Consider the following 21,341-nt stretch of genomic DNA (forward strand, 5'->3'; position numbering starts at 1 on the left):
TCCCAGCGCACGCAGAACTGAGCAACACGTGGCTATAAAACACCACTCGCATTTCATAAGGGGCCTCACTTTCTACACTGAGGAGCTACGCTCGCCAGAACTGCTCAGTATAGTGTGATGACGTCCCGATTTCCATGGCCCCCAGGGCCGATCGGCAGCACACAGAACATGTCAGCTTTGCACTTTGGCAATGCCAACCAGGCTGGCAATTATCCCGTGCCGGGGATCGGGCCTGGGGGTGTCCTGTGTATGTGAGGCGGTCCGAGGAGCCCCTCACAGTTGAGTTGGGGCTTTGGGGGGGTTCGCGTCCGGCGAGCGGTGCTCCTCAGTGCAGGAAACAGGACTAAGTGCGGCCTCGGTGGAGAGTTCCCGCTGAGACCCTGAATTGAAAGAGTCCCAATAGGTAACGTGATGTTTCTCGGCACTGTGAGCGCCACGAAACACCCGGCTAAACACAGGTTTCAATTGGTTTGATTGCGCCCAATGTTTCATTATGAAATCTAATACTTGGAATGTGTGTGGCATCAACACTGGTGCAGCGGTACATACCGGTCTGGTTCAGCACTGGTACAGTGGTACATACAGGTCTGGTGCAGCGGTGCATACAGGTCTGGTGCAGCGGTACATACCAACCGGTCTGGTTCAACACTGGTGCAGCGGTACATACCGGTCTGGTTCAGCACTGGTGCAGCGGTACATACAGGTCTGGTTCAACACTGGTGCAGCGGTACATACCAGTCTGGTTCAACACTGGTGCAGCGGTACATACCAGTCTGGTTCAACACTGGTGCAGCGGTACATACCAGTCTGGTTCAACACTGGTGCAGCGGTACATACCAGTCTGGTTCAACACTGGTGCAGCGGTACATACCAGTCTGGTTCAACACTGGTGCAGCGGTACATACCAGTCTGGTTCAACACTGGTGCAGCGGTACATACCAGTCTGGTTCAACACTGGTGCAGCGGTACATACCAGTCTGGTTCAACACTGGTGCAGCGGTACATACCAGTCTGGTTCAACACTGGTGCAGCGGTACATACCAGTCTGGTTCAACACTGGTGCAGCGGTACATACCAGTCTGGTTCAACACTGGTGCAGCGGTACATACAGGTCTGGTGCAGCGGTGCATACAGGTCTGGTGCAGCGGTACATACCAGTCTGGTTCAACACTGGTGCAGCGGTACATACAGGTCTGGTTCAACACTGGTGCAGCGGTACATACCAGTCTGGTTCAACACTGGTGCAGTGGTACATACCGGTCTGGTTCAACACTGGTGCAGCGGTACATACAGGTCTGGTTCAACACTGGTGCAGCGGTACATACCAGTCTTGGTTCAACACTGGTGCAGCGGTACATACAGGTCTGGTTCAACACTGGTGCAGCGGTACATACAGGTCTGGTGCAGCGGTACATACCGGTCTGGTTCAACACTGGTGCAGCGGTACATACCAGTCTGTTTCAACATTGGTGCAGTGGTACATACAGGTCTGGTGCAGCGGTACATACCGGTCTGGTTCAACACTGGTGCAGCGATACATACCGGTCTGGTTCTGTTCTGTTTATGGCATTTTGTAGCAAGCGGTATTACGACGAGGATCTCTCGGATGGTGACACAACCAACATGAGGTCCTGTGATGTGGAGTAAAAGCCTTGTACAATTCAAGCTATGAGCACTTTCTGAAAAGAATTGGGATAGCGGTGTAATTTAAAATGTTCAGTGAATCCCGTTTCGATTGCGACTGTATCAGCGACGGTATCTGCTTCCCTGATCAGTGGACTCTGCCTGAGTCTCGACTTTCCCGCCACAAACCCAGACTGTGGCTCCCACGTTCGGCGAGTATCGTCATTATCTGACAATTCAACTCATTATTTTTCCCCGTGAACATTGAAATATTTTTCTGCAGAATCGATTTGAAATGTGATGACGCCTGGAAAACGTGGGTGGCTGATGCCCAGTAAATGAGTGTATTGGCTGATTTTGGACATTTAATTTGAGTTTAGCAGTTGACGAGCGGAGCAAGATATATGTGTGGGCAGCACGCACGGTGGTTAGCACTGTGGCTTCACGGCTCCAGGGACCCAGGTTCGATTCCCGGCTTGGGTCACTGTCTGTGTGAAGTTTGCACATTCTCCCCGTGTCTGCGTGGATTTCACCCCCACAACCCAAAGAAGTGCAGGTTAGGTAGACTGGCCACGCTAAATTGCCCCTTAATTGGGAATAAAATAATTGGGTACTCTCAATTTATTTTTAAAAAGAGGAATTATTTTGTTGCCTTGCAATCTTGGCTTTTAAGTATGCAGAACTAAATGCAATTTACCGTCACAAGCGAGGAAGATCAATTGTATTAATTTTAAGTGTATCAATGTGAGGTGTTGCTCTTTTTAGCCTTAGTCTACTTGCTCTGATTACGTCACCTTTGCTCACGAGTCGCCAGGTATCTTTCTGATACCGCCACGTGGTTCAAGTTCAGGTTATGATTAATAACACAGCACACCGCTTAGTAAGGATTAAAACAACGGTCATTTATTATATACAACCAGCAATATTAATACACTAATACTACTATCTATATAATAAACCTATCACTACTGGCCAATACTTAACTTAGGAAGAGCCCACCAGGTCAGGGAAACAAATGGCTTGTCCAATCGGATCTGGCCCGCGGGATTCAAAAGGCTGCTACAGGTCGGTGGCTAGGTGTCTCTACCGGATAGCGATCGCTGGATTCAAACTTACTGTTGCCGGTTGCTGTTCTTGCGAAGGTCTCGAGCAGGCGAAGAGGAGAGAGAGCGCGATCTGAACTTGGCCCCTCACTTTTATAGGGCCCAGGGGCTTCCCGCCTCCCGGGGCGGCCCTTGACCCTGAGTCCCAAGTGATTGGACTTGTTCCCAATCACTGGGGTCGATACGTCCAATTGCGAGGCGATTCCCCGATCGGGGGTGGTCGTTCACCTGCCTTTGTTTCGGCCACTGCAGGCGCCGACAGGTCTGGCCCGGTATTCAATTGCTAATATGTTGCAATTGTTCCCGGGGATAGCCGATTTAACTGTGGATGTCTGGATAGATGGGCTGCTAACAGTCCTGAATGTAACTGCAAATATCTGGGTTGATGGGCTGTTGATAGCCCTGAGTATCGATCTGGGCCAACTTCCCCAGAGCCGAATATGCAAAACTGTCTGCAGCTGCCTGCTTGTGTCTTGTTAGCTGCTTTTCCCAGCAGCCTTTTGGGTTAGCCATTTCAAACTGGGTTTTGGCCAGATTAATCGGAACGCAGCCATTTTACGTGGCTACAGAGGACAGGCTCACCTAGGTAGTAAGTGATGCGGGTCGCAAGGGCCAGCCATTTGGTAAACGTGGGTTGCCAGAAAGTGGCAAAATATTATCTCTTGCCCCCCCCCCACCCCCCCCCCAAAACATCGCCATCCCTTCCTGTTCATCCTGCTTCGTTCCAGTCAATACTCTGGAGGCCTTCATGGGGACTAAGTTCCCTTTCCTGCTGGGCTATCTGCCAGTTCCCTGAAGTGTAGGAAATAAGCTGAGCCGTCGCCTTCGACTCAACCCCATCACCTCTATTTAGTGAACATGTTTCTCAGAGGAGGCAGAAATCCGAACCCCTTCCCTGTCTGCCCAGCCCGACTCCAGGTCATTAACTACAAAGTGGGGCCGTCACGTGGAAACGCGTGTGCTTCTGTGGCAGTGCGCACCTGGCTGCTCAAAATCAAAACCAACTGTTCTCCACACCATTCAGTTGTATTTACTATAAACAACATGTTTCACGTAAATGCATACCTGTTCGATATCAACCACTTCACAAAAGAAATACCCAAGCTGTTTCCTTTCTGCACGTCCAGTGTTCGACTTCTCACACTTAAAAGAAGAGGTTTGGATAATGTTACTGCCCGATTGCTGGGCCTACCCAGGAAAAGATTGCAAATTGGAACTCGGACAATTAATTATCTATCGGTCGGGCTTGCAGCTGACTTAGGAGCAAAACCTCGAGTGATAAGAATGAATATTATGCACAATATTTAAGGTCCATGGGGCAAAGTTTAGAGGAGATGTGCGAGGCAGGTTTTTTACGCCGAGGGTGGTGAGTGCCTGGAACGCGTTGCCGGGGCGGTTGTGGAAGCAGATACATTCACGGCGTTCAAAAGGCATCTTGACAAACACAAGGATAGGATGGGTATAGAGGTAGACGGCACAAGGAGGTGCTGAGGGTTTTGGCAAAGGTTGGTATCATAACTGGTGCCAGCGTGGAGGGCCGAAGGGCCTGTTCCTGTGCTGTATTGTTCTTTGTTCTTTTGGAGTGTTCTGTACAACTTACGAAACAGGAGCTGGAGTAGGTCATTCGGACCTGCAGCTGTGCCATTCCCATCACTCCCCACATCCCTTAATTTCCTTAGCACCCAAAAACCGAGCGACCTGACCTCTCTGTCTTGAATATACCCAGCAGCTAAGTGCCCACAGCTTGGAGGTTTGATGGGTTCAATGGTCCACAGCGCTTTAAGTGAAAATAAATTCTCCATCTCTGGTTTACCCCTTATTCTGAGACTGTGACAGAGTTATATACTCTCCAGCCATCTACCCTGTCAAGCCCGTTGAGAATTCTATATGTTCATTTTTTTAATGTTGATCCTTATTGAAATGTACAATAATGAAATGAAAATTGCTTACTGTCACAAGTAGGTTTCAATGAAGTTACTGTGAAAAGCCCCTAGAAAAGCCCTTAAAGAATAATAATAATCTTTATTATTGTCACAAGTGGGGTTTACATTAACACTGCAATGAAGTTACTGTGAAAAGCCCCGAGTCGCCACATTCCGGCGCCTGTTCGGGTACACAGAGGGAGAATTCACAATGTCCAATTCACCTAACAAGCACGTCTTTCGGGACTTGTGGGAGGAAATCGGAGCACCCGGAGGAAACGCACGCAGACACGGGGAGAACGTGCAGACTCCGCACAGACAGTGACCCAAGCCGAGAATCGAACCCGGGTCCCTGGCGCTGTGAAGCAACAGTGCTAGCCACTGTGCTACCGTGTCGCCCGTTATCCTGAGGAGACTTGACAGGGTGGATACCAAGAGGCTGTTTCCCCTTATGGAAGGTACCAGAACTCTAGGACAGTTTAAAATCTGGGGTCTTCCATTTAAGACAGAGTTGTGGAGAAATTTCTTCTCTCAGTGGGTCTTTAATGTGTGGAATTCTCTTCTCCAGCGGAGGCAGCTGAGGCAGAGTTAGATTCTTCATTAACAAGGTAGTCAAAGGTTATGGGGGCATAATCAAACCAGTCATGATCTTATCAAATGGCAGAGCAGGTTCCAGGGGCCGAATGATCTACATCTCCTTTTTCGTATGTTCAATTAGATCCTCTCCCATACTTCTAAACACCACGGAATGCTAGGCCGAGTCAGCTCAATCTCTCCTTGTATTTTGTAGTTTGTATTTTGTATAGCATCTTTAATGTTGTAAAACTGCCTGAGGTGCTTTGCAGTTGCATCATCAAATAAAAATTGACACTGAGTCAAATGTGGATAGATGAGGATGGGTTACTCTGGTCGGTTTTAACGAGTGCTTAAAGAAGGAGAGCACAGTGCAGAGAAGGAATTCTGGAGCTCGATCTGGAGCAGGTAAAGGCACGTCCACCCACTGGGTGAAAGAAGTGGGAGATCGTAGAATCGTCAGCACAGAGAAAGGCCCTTTGGCCCAAACTGGTCCATGCTGATCAAAAAGCCCAATTAAACGAACCCCATTTGCCTGCATTTGGCCCATATCCCTCTAAACCTTTCCTATCCATGTATCTGTCCAAATGCCCTTTAAATGTTGTCGATGCCCCTGCCTGAACCACTTCCTCCGGCAGCTCATTCCACGTACGCCCCACCCTCTGTGTAAAAAAAAGTGGGGTAAGAAGCACTGAGAAATATAAAGACCGGTTTACAGGGCTTGTATGTAAATGTACTAAATTGGGTAAGTACGGTTGATGAGCTACAAGCACAATTAGCAATGTGCTGCAGTAGCAGTGGAAAGGTGGCTTAAAATGGTGAGGATTTAATGCTTAATATTCTAGGATATAAAGAATTCAGAAAAGATATTGCAGTGTTGGAAAGAGGATGACCTGAGGGGACAAAGACCGAATCCAATGATTTGAAAAGCAAAATGGGGTCTGATCATTCCACTGGACCACAACAATAATGCAGTGGACTATGACCACTGGACTCTCCACTTACCACTGCAAGTCCCTCTGAAACAGCTCCAGGGTCCCAGGTTCGATTCCCGGCTTGGGTCACTGTCTGTGCAGAGTCTGCATGTTCTCCCTGTGTCTGCGTGGGTTTCCTCCGGGTGCTCCAGTTTCCTCCCACAGTCCAAAGATGTGTAGGTTAGGTGGATTTACCACGCTAAATTGCCCCTTAGTTTCCAAAAGGTTAGGTGGGGTTACTGGGATAGGGTAGAGGTGTAGGGTGCTCTTTCCAAGGGCCGGTAAAGACCCGAAGAGGCAAATGGCCTCTTGCGGCACTGAATTGCTTTTCTTAATCAATACCACCACCCCTCCTCCTTTTCTTCCTCTCCTACCTTTTCTGAACACCTTGTATCCGGGAATATTTATCACCCAATCCTGCTCTCTTTTGAATCACTACACCTTAATCTCCTCCCTGCCTCTTGATACACCAAAGAAAATTGAGAGCATTTCTACATCTGAAAGAGATAATTTTCTTATGGCAAGCCCAAACACCCCCCCCCCCCCCCCCCCCCCACTTACCTTGGGCAGTTCCACATTTAGTTCTTCATCATTTATTGACACTTCAAAAAAATAAATTTAGTGTGCCCAAGGATCGGTGTTGGGATCCTTGCTTTTCCTGATATATGTTAATGGCCTAGACCTTGGTGTACATGGCACAGTTTCAAAATATGTGGATGATACAAAACTTCAAAGCATTGTGAACTGTGAGGGTGGTAGTGTAGAACTTCAAAAGGACATAAACTAGTTGATGGAATGGGTGGAGAAGTGATAGATGAAGTTCAATGCAGAGAAATGTGAAGCAGGAAGAAGATGGAGAGAGAATATAAAATAAAAAGTACAACTCTGAAGGGGTGCAAGATCAGAGGACCAGGTTGTGTATGGGCATATGTTTTTGAAGGTGGTAGGACAGTTTGAGAGAGTGGTTAATAAAGAGTAAAGTATCTTAGGCTTTAGTAAGAGGCCATTAATATGGTACAAGTGCAAGGTGGTGATCATGAACTTGTTGTCATGCCCAGTACATGCATGTCATATAATGAACTTCAAGAAACCACTTCTACGACTTGGGGGGTGCGTGTGTGTGTGGCCTTGGGGATGTATCCTGGTAATTAGTAATGTATTCGTCTATGGCCTGTGATGTTTTCTGGCAGAAGGCCTTATCGGCCAGGAGAGCCCTGTCCAACCTCCATGGGGGTAGTTGGACATAGCCCGTCTCCAAACTCACATCCATGCAATGTGCAGGGTGCTCGGAGATTACGATCAAGTAGTATTCCGCTCTTACTAGACCTGGAGCACTGATTTCCCCACTACAAAGAAGTCGATCCGTGTATATACGTTGTGTATCTGGGAGAAGAAGGAGAACTCCTCCTCCCCTGGATTGGTGAACCGCCATGGGTCCACAGCCCCCATCTTCTCCATGAATACGCTGAGTTCTTTTGCCATATTGGAGGTCTTTCCTGTTTCGGGTTTTGACCTGTCTGTTCATGGACCCTGTACACAGTTAAATTCCCCCCCCCCCCCGCCCCCTATGATCATTCGGTGTGTGCCGATGTCGGGGATTTCCGCCATGGTCTTCTTTATTAACTCCGCGTTGTCCCAGTTGGGCACGCACATGTTTACCAGGACTACCGATGCTATGTCTAGTACACCGCTGACCAAGACGCACCGTTCCCCTGGGTTTCCCTTTGTTAGGGGGCCGTCCAAGTTGGCCGCAGTCGCCGCTCTCACCATGAGGTCAAGCCCCTGCACTCCGGGGTTTCCCTTTGTCTCGGGGCCATCCAACATGGCCGCCAACTGTCTGTACGCCATGTAGGCGAGCCCCTCCACTCCGGGGTTTCCCGTTGTTCAGGGACCCTCCAAAGTGGTTGCTTGTTGTGCCTTTGTGTTCCAAGTCGCCACATGTGGCCTGTTGCAGCCAGCCTAATGCCCTTGCTATCTTGGTTCCGATGATCCCCTTATGTTATTTTCTTCCCCCCCCCCCCCACCGTTTTCTCCCCCTGTTGCTGATGCCTACCCACCACTCTCCCTCCCACCCACCTCTTTGCCAGGCGTTCCCTCCCTTTCCTTTATGCTTCCCAGTGTTAGTTTCCCCGCTAGTGTGGTGCCTCCCCCCCGGGGTTGGTTCTGTGTCCTCCCGTCGCCCGTTCTCTGAGCTCCCTACCTGCTGTTCCCTCACCCATCGTCTAGGACAAACTCGTCCACATCCACAGGGGCCGTGAAGAAGTGCTCCCTGCCCTGGAATGTTACCCAGAGTTTGGCGGGGTACAGCATCCCAAATTGTACGCCATTCTTGTACAGGGTTGCGTTCACCCTGTTGAATTCTGCCTGACGCGTGGCCAGGTCAGTCCCAGTGTCCTGGTAGATCCTGATCTAGCAACCTTCCCAGTTACAGTTCTTTGTTTGCCTTGCCCAGGACAGGATTCTCTCCCGGTCTGGATACTGGAGCATTTTAGCAATTATGGTCCTCGGCTGTTCCCCGGCTCTGGGTTTTGGGCGAAGCGACCGATGGGCTCTGTCTATTTCTGGTGGGTTCAGGAAGAAGCCATCCCTTCCCACCCGATTGCCCAGCATTTGGGCCACATGACCTTCGATCCCCTCCGGCAGGTCCACAATTCGTAAGTTTCGGCACCTCGATCGGCTTTCTTGGGCCTCTCCGCCTGGTCTCGGGCCACCTGCTTGGTTGCCAGAGCTTCCGCGACCACCATCCTGACTCCTGCCCGGATGTCAGTTTTCATCCTGTCGCTGTGTTCTCGTAGTTCGAGAGAGAGATATCCTCCACCCACCCCCTGATGATGGGGATTCCTTGTGCGGTGGGTTGGTCCTTCTTGCTCTAGCCATACTATTAATATAATAATAATCGCTTATTGTCACGAGTCGGCTTCAATGAAGTTACTGTGAAAAGCCCCTCGTCGCCACATTCCGGCGCCTGTTCGGGGAGGCCGGTACGGGAATTGAACCCGCGCTGCTGGCCTTGTTTTGCATTACAAGCCAGCTGTTTAGCCCACTGTGCTGAACCAGCCCCTGCTAGGCCTGCCGGCTAGGCCCGGGTTTCGCTGCCTCGCGTTCCTGCCGGCTCAGCCACTTGCTTCCCCAGGCCTTTTCCACTTCTCGTTTCCGCCTGACCTCTGCAGTGGCTGTTGCGCGGCATCTCCCTTCGCGCTGATGTTGGTTGGAGGGTGGGGATATTTTTACCTTCGTATTAGCGGGCTATTTCGGGTGAAAGAGCCTATTTTCGGGCTTGGAGGAGGAGAACCACCTCATGTGGTGACTTCTCAGCACATCCCCATCGCCGGAAGTCCAGAATGCTGCATTTTAGTAAAAATGTGCAGAAAGGATTCCTAAGAAAGGTTCCAGGATGAGGAACTTTTATTACAAAGATAGATTGGAGAAGTTGATACTGTTTTATTTGCAGAAGAGAAGGCTTTGAGAAGATTTGATAAGAGTTATTCAAAATCATGAATGGTCTGGACAGAGTAAATGCGGGAAAATTGTTCCAATTTATGGAACGATTGAGAGCAAGAGGGCACAACATAGACATTATCATAGAATGTACAGTGCAGAAGGAGGCCATTCGGCCCATCGAGTCTGCACCGGCCCTTGGCAAGAGCATCCTACCAAAGCCCACACCTCCACTCCATCCCCATAACCCAACCTGACCTTTTGTTTTGACAATTGACTCAAGAAGCAAAGGAGACATGAGGGGAAACATTTTCATACAGAATTCTCTGCCTGAGTGCATGGTAGAGGCAGGTTCAATTGAAGTGTTCAAAAGGAAATCAGGGAGAAGGTGAGAGAATGGCACTCGGTGAATTGCTCATGTGAAAGAGCTGGTCCAGACATGATGAACCACATTACACTTTTAAAAAAAAACTGTGATGTAAAATAACTTGTGGTATAACAATCTTTATTGTCACAAGTAGGCTTACATTAACACTGCAATGAAGTGACTGTGAAAAGCCCCGAGTCGCCACGTTCCGGCGCCTGTTCGGGTACACAGAGGGAGAATTCAGAATGGCCAATCCACCTAACCTGCACCTCTTTGGACTGTGGGAGGAAACCGGAGCGCCCGGAGGAAACCCACGCAGACACGGGGAGAACGTGCAGCCTCCGCACAGACGGTGACCCAAGCCGGGAATCGAACCTGGGTCCTTGCCGCTGTGAAGCAACAGTGCTAACCACTGTGCTACCGTGCTGTCCACACGGTACTAATTTTGAACAAGATCAGAAAGTTCCTGCCAATGTCCGGTCAATATGGTCCCTCAAGCAACACTTGAAAACGGATTACCCGGCCTTTTAAATGCAAGTCTTTCATTTGATTTACCATCAAGCGATTCTTGCCGGAATGTTGGCTTCGAGTACGGATAAATGTGGCTGGGCTGTGACTCTTCGCCGTGGTGACGTAACCAGCTTGATATTCATTGCCTGGGGTCAGAAATGAGGAATGGTCATCGAGATGATGAACCCTACCACAGGGAAACCCCAAACCTTTAAGGGAGGAGAGAGAAACCAGTTGTACCCCAGAATGAGTCCGTGTCCTCGGGAGATGAGAGAGAAAGGCCAGCCATATCTCAGGGAGTGTCAGCGTCGTTAAAAAAGAGGAGAAATAAACCGACCCAAGGAAGCTGGCAAATAATAAAAGGCTCACTCAGACTTGAAACCGCTTGAGAAGCAACGTATTTTTGGGACTTGGTTTAACAGCTCAGCATCTTGGGACGATCTCAATATGTGTGCGTGACGAGCGACTTGGACATTCCATTCCATTTGCGCCATCAGGAAAAACTCCCTTGGGACAGGCCTCTTCTACTGGACAGACACTCCGCCCTGGGAGCTGCACCCGCTATTGCAGCCGTCCCAAGTGAGTCCCCAAATTACCATCCTTTTCATGTCCTTCCCTCACCTGGGACTCATTACCAAGAGCTCTTTGTCTGTGCCTTAGGCATCCTTGCTGCACAGGGATGATCAGAGAGCTGTTTGAGCAGCCACAAGGAGCTGGAGGGGGTGTAATGCTATTTTAAGGAGTTGATCTGACACTCCAGACCCCTTGATGTTAATCATGGTGATGGGGCAAATGGGCGGTTGGGAGGAGCTGCATACTTGATGTATACCTGGCACTGGCTTCCATATGCTGCAAGGCCCCTGCAAATGGTTCTGTCTTTTCCTTGTTATTAAAAAAAATATTTTGAACTGTTTCAAACACTCCGCTATGTTAACCAACCCCACACATTCCCGGGTCTGTGGGGGCACCAATCTAAATGGAAACACAGCTCAATCTGAGTTTGTTTTTTTCTCCTGTTCAATGACGGAAGAATATTTTTCAATTTTGGATTTTATTTCAGGCCACTTATGCTCCAGATGGGTCATTCTTGCTCTAAACTTTTCCCTCCCTACACCATCTCATCTTATTAAAGTATCATTCTATTCCTTTATCCATAGTTTCCCTTAAATGCATCCATGCTATTCACCCCATTTCATCTCTGTGATCTCAAGTACTCCAGTTTAAAAACTAGCCATCCAGTATCCGCCTATCGTGGCCCCCTATTCAGCCCCACCGCTCCACGTCACCTCCCCCTCATAAATCTATTTCCAGTGCTCTCCAGCTTTGGCAAAGAGTCATCCAGACTCAAAACGTTAGCGCCCTTCTCTCTCCATAGATGCTGTCAGACCTGCTCAGATTGTCCAGTATTTTCTGTTTTTGTTTTGATCTAGTGTCCTCATTTGGCACAGCCCTCACTCGGCGGATCACGCTGCACGTCCGTGGGGAAGTAACCACCATTGCTCATATTCTGTTACTGGAAAGGAAGACAATGATTTTGAGATGTCTCCCTCGCAGTGTCAGTGCTGTGGTTATAGGCCTCTAAAGGGCCTGGGATTAAAAACATGTATGCAATGTGCAAATTAACAGCCAGCATTTCCCACATTACAGCAGCGACCGTACTTCAAAGTATGTGGCTGTGAAGCACTTTGGGATGACCTGAGAAGGTGAAAGAGGCTTTGGAAGTGTATATCTTCAAATATAATATTCTGTAGCACTGAAGAAAATAATGGGACTTTAAAAAAACAACAAATCTCCTGGACCTGACAGCCTACATGCTAGGATTTTAAGAGGTAGTTACAGAGATAGTAATAATCACTTATTGTCACAAATAGGCTTCAAAGAAGTTACTGTGAAAAGCCCCTAGTCGCCACATTCTGCCGCCTGTTCGGGGAGGCCGGTACGGGAATTGAACCCGCGCTGCTGGTCTTGTTCAGCATTACAAGCCAGCTGTTGAGCCCATTGTGCTAAACCAGCCCCTATTGGATGCATTGGTTTGATCTTCCAATATTCTCTCTATTCTAGAACAGCCCCCCCATGGATAGCAAGTTGGCAAACATAATTCCACTCTTCAAGAAAAGATGGAAAATGGGGAACTTTAAGACAGTTAGCCTGGCATCATTCGTAGGGAAAATGCTGGAATCTATTACTAGGGTCATGGTATCAGAATCGTAGACAGAGTCAACATAGATTCATGACAGGCAAGTCGGAGTAGCCTACATCGATTTTCAAAAGCGTTCAATAAGCTGTCTTAGACGAGGTTACCACACAAAATTAGGGTTCCTGGGATCGGGGAGCATGGATTGAGAATTGGTTAACAGAACGAGAAACAGTGGAAATGCTGGGTAATTTTCAATTTGGTGGGCTGTAACTGGCACGTACTGCAAGAACCAGTGTGAGCCTCAACTATTCAGAATCTATGTAACTGCTGCCTATGTCGCTGAGGTCCCAGGTTCGATCCCGGCCCCGGGTCACCGTCCTTGTGGAGTTTGCACATTCTCCTCGTACCTGAATGGGTTTCACTCCCACAACCCGAAGATGTGCAGGGTAGGTGGATTGGTCATGCTAAATTGCCCCTTAATTGGAAAAAAATAATTGGGTACCCTAAATTTGAAAAATATAGAATCTATGTTAATCACGGATGTGGGGACCAAGTGTAAAGTATCCAGTCGCGCTAACGATACACAGCTATGAAATGAATGAAAATCGCTCATTGTCACAAGTAGGCTCCGAATGAAGTTACTGTGAAAAGCCCCTAGTCGTCACATTCCGGCACCTGTTCGGGGAGGCCGGTACGGGAATCGAACCATGCTGCTGGCCTGCCTTGGTCTGCTTTAAAAGCCAGCGATTTAGCCCTGTGCTAAACCAGCCCAGCTGTGTGGAAAAGTAAACGGTGGGGAGGACGCAAAGAGATTGCAAAGGGATATAAGCTGGCTAAGTGAATGGGCATGAACATGGCAGATGGAATTGAATGTGAGAAAGTTTGAAATTATCCACTTTGGGAGGTGCCATAGAGTGTTATTATTGTGCATCGTCATCATATTTAAATCAATTGCTGATGTGATCAGTAAGTGCTGTGACCTCATTAGTTGTTTTTACACAGTAGCACAGTGGTTAGCACTGTTGATTCACAGTGCCGGGTCCCAGGTTCGATTCCCGGCTTGGGTCACTGTCTGTGCAGAGTCTACACGTTAGAACAGTACAGGCCCTTCGGCCCACGATGTTGTGCCGACCATTTATTCTAACCCAAGATCAACCTAACCTACACATCTTCAATTTACTGCTGTCCATGTGCCTGTCTAAGAGTCACTTAAATGTCACTAATGACTCTGACTCCACCCCCTCTGCTGGCAGTGCAATTCCACACACCCACCCCTCTGTGTAAAGAACCGACCTCTGACATCTCCCCTATACCTTCCTCCAATCACCTTAAAATTATGTCCCCTCGTGACAGCCATTTCCGCCCTGGGGAAAAGTCTCTGGCTATCCACTCTATCCAGGCCTCTCATCACCTTGTACACCTCTATCAAGTCACCTCTCTGCCTTCTTCGCTCCAGTGAGAAAAGCCCTAGCTCCCTCAACCTTTCTTCATAAGACATGCCCTCCAGTCCAGGCAGCATCCTGGTAAATCTCCTCTGTACCCTCTCTCTGTGTCTGTGTGGGTTTCCTCCGGGTGCTCCGGTTTCCTCCCACAAGTCCCGAAAGATGTGCTTGTTCGGCGAATTGGACATTCTGAATTCTGAATAAAGATTATTATTACCTGTGTATACTCCTATTTAACTGCCGTTAGTTCTAATTCTTTTTCGTTACTGTTATTTCGATGTTTAGCTACTGTATTTTAAACGTTGTTATTTTTATAGTTAAAGAAGATTAACTTTATTTATTAACTTTATTAACAACACATTTCAACTACCTTTTTGTGGTCAAGTTACCACACCTTTTTGGCAATGAGGATTTTAAAAAAATTGAGTTTGAGCACGTTTAACACAGTTTTTCTAAGCCTATCGACAGAACACAAGTTAGCAGCACCACGAAGTTAGCAGCACCACGGCTATGTTTGGGTCTGTCAGTGAGTCTGTGGAAGAGAACGAGAACTGGACTGAATATGTGGAAAGTTTGGAACACTTTTTCTTGGAAAATGGGGTCACGGATGAGGCTAGAAAGTCGTCCCTGTGTGGGAGGCGAAGGCTCACAAGCTAGGGAGATATTTAACTACACCACGGAAATTTCATTTGCCGATTTAGTTACTCTCCTTCAGAATCTCCACAATCCTAAATCCTACAACGTTTCAAATTCCAGTTATTTTCGGAATATGGGTCATCCTGGAGCCAACTTTGTTGCTGAACTGCGTCTGCTCTCTGAACATTGCGAGTTTGAGGAATATTTGGAAGACATGCTTCGGGGCAGACTAGTCTACGGCATTAACAAGGACAGCATTCACCGGCGTTCGCTGGGAGAAGCCATACTTACTTTTAAGAAGGTGCTAGAAATTTCTCAGGGCATGGAAATGACTGCCAATAATGCAAAAGATATTGAGAAGGCCAATGGTGGCATGCAGGCAAGATTCTCTGCATCAGGTAAAGTACAGCGATGAAGCCCGGAGTGTTTAGGTGTGGAGGGTCACATTATGCACATCATCGTAAGTTTATGGACAGTAGTTATCACCAGGGCAACTCAGTCAGGGATGGGCCAAACTCCCAGTATCCTGCCAGCTTCCTTAATCTAGTCAGGAATTCTGTCAGGGGTTCCCCAGGGTCCCTCCCAGCCCTGTTGAAAAAAACAGCCCTGTTGCTTTGACAAAGGGTCATCTGGACTCCAGACGTTAGCTCTTTTCTCTCCCTACAGATGCTGCCAGACCTGCTGACATTTTCTCTTTGGTCCCAGCCCTGTTCAATTGATTACGGGTGGCTTTGGGTCGTAATGGTTCTTTACTAGATCCACAAGCTCATTGAACATTTTAGTGTCAGAGACTGCAGGATATGTTAAACTATTCACAATGCTGAATGTCGGGGGCTCTCCCTGCATGCTGTCAATAGGATTACTTTATGTCTGTCATCCCCTTTCTATGCCATTGGGTAGGGTGAAGTAGCACATGCAGTCGGCATACTGGGGCCAGTCTTCCATGTCCACATCCTATTGTTCAAGTTTCCCAAACAAGGGCATATGCAGGTTTCTCTTTTTGCTTTGTTTCTTACCGGAGTTGTTTTGGGGGGGGGGGGGTTCGAAAAGGTTGCTCAGAATCCCATTCTTGACCCTTGCTGCCAATGTAATAATTCCAGGAGGCACAGAGTGAAAGGCCAAACTAGTTCATTTTAAACTGAAAATAATGCCGATATTGCGGCACACAAAATAAACGTGACAGCCCAGGACTGTCGGGAGCTGCCGGTCCCGATCTGGGAGCTACATTTAAAGTCTCGCTAACAAGCCCCAGCTGGATGGGCTTCCGCCCGCTCAACACGGGAACTCGTATTCTACAGAGCCCACGGGGAGATTGATCAGCAATCCCTCGTGGCCCTCATGAAGGTTATCACAAGAGATAAGGCAGGAAAGTGGAATTGGGGATTATCGTATCCGATCAGTCAAGATCTCCTTGAATAGCGGAGCAGACTCGATAGACCGAATTACCTACTTCTTATGGTCCCTTATCCTGGGAAGTGTTTCCTCAAATATGGCAGCTTCTGCAGTATGAGCTGTGACCGCAAGGACTCTGGAGGTGTAATGCAGAGCTCTGGGTCTGCATTGAGTGAATGTCTGTCCAGGTGCCCTGTAAGTATGGCGCCAGGACCTTTGACCCCATGAGCTAACAGCAGGGTGGCTTCCTGCCCACCGCCAGGAGATTTGCCGAGCTCCTCGCAGATGCATGATCAATGAGTTAAACAGCGGAAGATAATGCGTGTTCAACTGTCCCTTTGCCGAGTGGGAATCACGACAACTTTCCTGCCCACCACCAGACTTCGGGTGGGATTCTTCGGCCGCGACCGGAAATTCCTGCCCGAGGTCAGCGGATCTTTACGTGGTCCGCATCCCGTCCGTGGAGATCATGCGGCGGGCAGGGCGGAAGAATCCCGCCCTTAGACTCCAGAGCGGGTGGTCCCACCCACTGTCTCAGAATAAGACCTCGGGTGTTTAGGACCGAGTTAAGGAGAAATTTCATCACTCATAAGCGCTGCAGACCTTTTGAACTTTTTACCCCGAAAACTGTGTTTGCTGAGTTTATTCAAGTTGAAGTTGAGAGATTATTTTGAATACGCAAGGAATTAAGTTGTATGGGGATGGTGCTGGAAGGTGGAGTTGAGCTAGATCAATCATGATGGCACTGAATGGGGGGAACATGCTCACAGGCCTGGATGGCCTCCCGCAACTTCTGTTTTATATGGCGTCCAAATTTGATGGTGTGTGTGTGTGTGTTGTGCCCTGTCCCCGTGCTGAGGAGCCTTCTGAAAAGTCTAAATTTCCTCCTCAGGTGAAGCAGAGCTCTCTGCGCTCACATATAGGGGTAGTACCTCAGGACACTGTTCTCTTCAATGACAACATTAGAAACAACATCCGGTACGGCAGAGTCACTGCTAGTGACGAGGAGGTGGAGGAGGCATCTCGAGCAGCTGACATCCACGAGCGAATAATCAATTTCCCTGAAGGTAAGAGGGTATGTTTTGACGTGGTTTATTTGGTGGCGGAAAGAGACTTCATATCAAATCCCACTTTCTAGAAGTACCTGTTGAAAGAAGCAAAGTTTTTCAAACCAATTCAGAATCATAGGGTTTGGTGTTCACCCGGTCATCTCGGAGGCCCACACCTTCACATTTCTGTACTTGTTGGCCCTGCTAACATGTTATTTTTGTTGCTTTATGCTAATAAACATTTCTTCCGCCGATGGCCACAATTTCCTCTTGGATAACTGATACTGTCCTTCGAAGGTTTTGACAGGATGTCCCTGGAGTGTATAAATATTTGCAGAGCCTGCAAACCATTCCAAATGCCGAAAGACCTCATTGTTTGTTACCACAAATCCCCTCTATTCTCATGTGTCGAGTATAAAAAGATGTTTCCGAATAAGAGGCAAGCTACCCTCCCCCACAAGGTTGTGCACGAGGGAGGGGATTTACTGATGCACAGCTTCCTCACGCCCTCCCCATTGTAAGGGGTGTGAGAGTCTCTTTCAGAGTCTCACTCCAGTTCAAAGCCGCACTCTGGACATAACGGTCTGGGCAGCACGGTAGCACAAGTGGATAGCACTGTGGCTTCACAGCTCCAGGGTCCCAGGTTCGATTCGCCGCTGGGTCACTGTCTATGCGGAGTCTGCACGTTCTCCCCGTGTCTGCGTGGGTTTCCTCCGGGTGCTCCGGTTTTCTCCCACAGTCCAAAGATGTGCAGGTTAGGTGGATTGGCCAGGATAAATTGCCTTTCGTGACCAAAAAGGTTAGGAGGGGTTATTGAGTTACGGGGATAGGGTGGAAGTGAGGGCTTAAGTGGAACGGTGCAGACACGATGGTCCGAATGGCCTTCTGCACTGTGTGTTCTCTGTTCTATGATTGACGATGAGAAGCATTGTGCTAAAGCAATACAGTTATTGAAAATTGAGTAAGGATTATAATGATAAAATGACAATTACAATTGAGAATATATAAAAAGTGAAATAAGTAAATAAGAGAAAGATAACTTAATTGAAAGGAGAAAGCACTTTGTGTGTATCTGAAGAAAATAAGACAGATGGACATTTGCCTAAACACAAACACTAACCCCACTTTGGCCTGTTCCACGACAGCTCCCCCAAATAGGCACACATGTTACCGTCCCATTGGTACATACATTGCCCAGTCACCGGGTAACCCCAGCTACGGTCAGTCACTCCGTTCTAACCCTTCCTCCCGTTGCCCATGGCGAATATTCCCCTCTGATTGCAGCTACGTATTTCCATGGCAACGTCCCTTTTTAGGCTGAATTCCTGGCTGCATTCCAGCCTCGCGTAGCCTGATGCAGTCTTTCCCCTAAACAAGGGAGCGATTTTAACGGGACAAAAACAGAGTCCCATTTGGGGCGCGTTTCGCGGGGCGTTTCACAATGCCTGCACTGCCGAGAACGACACCGCTGTTTAACGGGACTTTGCCGCTTTTTGGCCTCAGCGAGGGAGCCCTGCCGAGCTCAGCTTGCCAGTGCAGGAAGAGCATTCGCAGATCGCGGCACCATTTGTAAATGCCGTCTTGATCCTTTGAACCCCCTGCCCACAGGCAGCCCACCCTCCAGACTCCCCCACTATACCCAATCTACCTCGTAGGGGGGGTCCTCTAGCCCCCCATTACCCACCTCGTAAGGGCAAGGCACCCCTGGGCCCAATCCCTGGCAAGGGCAACCTGGGCATCTTGGTACTGCTGGCTTGGCACCTTGGCAGAGATTCAACGTCACGTCACCAAGTCAGGCACGACGAGACCATCAAATTGTGCCCCAAATCTCAGCTCTTATCAGTTATTCTCGCAGGGACCTCACGATTAAGCAGACTTTGTAATATCCAGGCTGTTTACACAGCTCTTGGTTGTATCTTCTCATCTGCTATCAATTAGATGTTACGTCCATCAGTCAAACTTCATCTTTTGATGCTTCACGTGACCACGCCAAATAAGATTACCTAGCGACTTGGTCTGTAGTCCAAGGGTCACGAAACCAGGCAAACGTTTGTCACCGAGCCAAATATGGCTATATTAGGTTGGTCGAAAGCTTGGCCAAAGTAGAAAAGTACCTCTGATCACAACAAAAAAGCAACTTATTTGTGTATTCCAGCTTGTAAGAGCAGTAACAGAAAAGAATTGGTCTGAACACCAGCTGTGTTGGCCAGTATAGAAAGCAAACAAGGTCCAGGAATACGGGTCACTACCCATTTATTATTGATTATTCAATCAGAGCAAAATCAGAGCTGGGTTAAGATCAGTGTCTACCAAGTAAGAAAATACAGAATTACTTGAAATATTCACTCTAGGCTTAAAATCAAAGAGAAGCAGAAATAAAATGCAAAATAAAAATCTCCAAAAATTAATGGCTGCGGGCTTCAGGTCTACATAGCACATTGCAAACAACAATAACATGCATTTATATAGCACCTTTAAAGTCGGAAAACGTCCCACGGCGCTGTGTGCAATGGGACAAAAAAATTATGACCAGCCAAAAATAGTAGACATTAGGGTGGGGAAATAGGTATGTTTTAGGGAAGGTCTTAAAGGAGAAGAAGGAAGTGGAGCAGGTTTAGTGGTGGTGGGGGGGGGGGGAAGAGTTCCAGAGCTCGTGGCCTAAACAGCAGCACTGACGGGTTCAAAGAAACAATAGATGCAGAACAGGCCGGGATTGGAGGACTGCAGATTTCTCAAAAGGATTTGTAAGTTTGAAAGAAGTTAGAGGGATGGGGAGGGACAATGGCATGGAAGGATTTGAACATGAGGACGAGAACGTTAAAGTGTAAATGTGAGTCGCATGACCGGCACCAGGGAAAATTGATTGGACCTCGGCCGCAAAGAGAGTGTGTTTTAGATTATTCTGTGGGGTAAGAAGAGCAGCGACTTAGGTGCTACTTTCTAGACCGTCCACCTTTCCATCTCACTCTCTCTCTCTGTCTCTCTCTTTCTCTCTGTCTCCCTCTAAGAACATATTAATAATAATAATCTTTATTGTCACAAGTAGGCTTGCGACAATAATAAAGATTTATTATTATTCAATCTTTGACCAAGCTTTCGACCAATCTAACATAGCCATATCTGGCTTGGTGACAAATGTTTGGCTGGTTGCGTACCTGGGGAAACAGTTGTTATGGGCGAGGCGTTTTCAGAACCCCAAAATGTATCATGGTGTTCAACGAACCTCTCCCTTTAATGTACTTGTGGCTTTTCCTAGCACACGGCTTGTTCCCTAGGTGTGGGATTACAATTATGGACACGTGGATTTTTAAACACAAAACACCGTTTATTTCATGAACTCAACTTAACATCTTAAATAAACATTGGATCCCTTACTTCAAAGATAACTCAGAAATCTTGCAACAGTAAATAACTCCTTAAAATGTTCCTTCAAACTTCCAAGAGACTTAACACCTTTAAGCAAAATCACATCAGGTTAAAGGATATATATATTTTCTGTAGAATGGCAGAGATATATTAGCTTGGTTGACTTCAGCTCCAGCACCTTGCTTTCTTCCTGCAGCTCTCTGGACACACACAGACACACACAAACTGTTTTTTCCAACTGCAAAGCTAAACTGCAAAATCAAACTGCAAAATGGCTGAACTGAGCTGAGCTCCACCCACTCCATGACATCACTGTTTTCTTAAAGGTTTGCTTAAACATCCATGTCTTAAAGGTACCCTCACATGACACAGTGCAATTGGCCCCTTTTGAGTACCTGCATATTTATTATCTGCCAAAAATGGGACACGTTGCTTTTTTAAAAGCTTGATACAAATGCAATTACTGTTAATAAGCAGATGACAGGCTTTCCTGAAACCTGTAGAAAATATATTGGGTGCAAGATGTAGATTGCCAGGTCGCAGAGCGCAATTACCATCTCCAGCTGTTTTGTAACACGACATGTTCTTCAGGTTATGATACACAAGTGGGCGAAAGAGGGCTGAAGCTCAGTGGAGGAGAGAAACAGAGGGTGGCAATTGCCAGAACAATCCTGAAGGCACCTCAGATCATTCTTCTGGATGAGGTACGCAAGTAAGGCAAATCACTGGAAGTATATAAAGTTTCAGAGATGATGCTGCCGCACTCCCTTCAACTCGGTATTCTGCTAAAAGTGATAGAGTTTGCTCCT

At 47.8% G+C, this 21,341-nt stretch overlaps 1 protein-coding gene across 2 annotated transcripts in view; it reads left to right on the forward strand.

The window, feature by feature from the left end:
* The window catches only part of abcb6a (ATP binding cassette subfamily B member 6 (LAN blood group) a), a 300,475-nt gene that overhangs the window by 239,838 nt on the left and 39,296 nt on the right, over positions 1-21,341 (forward strand). The window contains exons 16-17 of one of the 2 annotated variants that reach the window (XM_072468682.1): positions 17,010-17,184; positions 21,124-21,236. The exons of the other annotated variant lie outside the window; for it this stretch is intronic. Of the exons in view, the coding sequence (XP_072324783.1) occupies positions 17,010-17,184; positions 21,124-21,236 (288 nt within the window). The remainder of the gene's footprint in view (positions 1-17,009; positions 17,185-21,123; positions 21,237-21,341) is intronic. 2 annotated transcript variants of the gene reach the window in all.

This window comes from Scyliorhinus torazame, chromosome 2 (assembly GCF_047496885.1).
Source record: "Scyliorhinus torazame isolate Kashiwa2021f chromosome 2, sScyTor2.1, whole genome shotgun sequence".
NCBI lineage: Eukaryota > Metazoa > Chordata > Chondrichthyes > Carcharhiniformes > Scyliorhinidae > Scyliorhinus > Scyliorhinus torazame.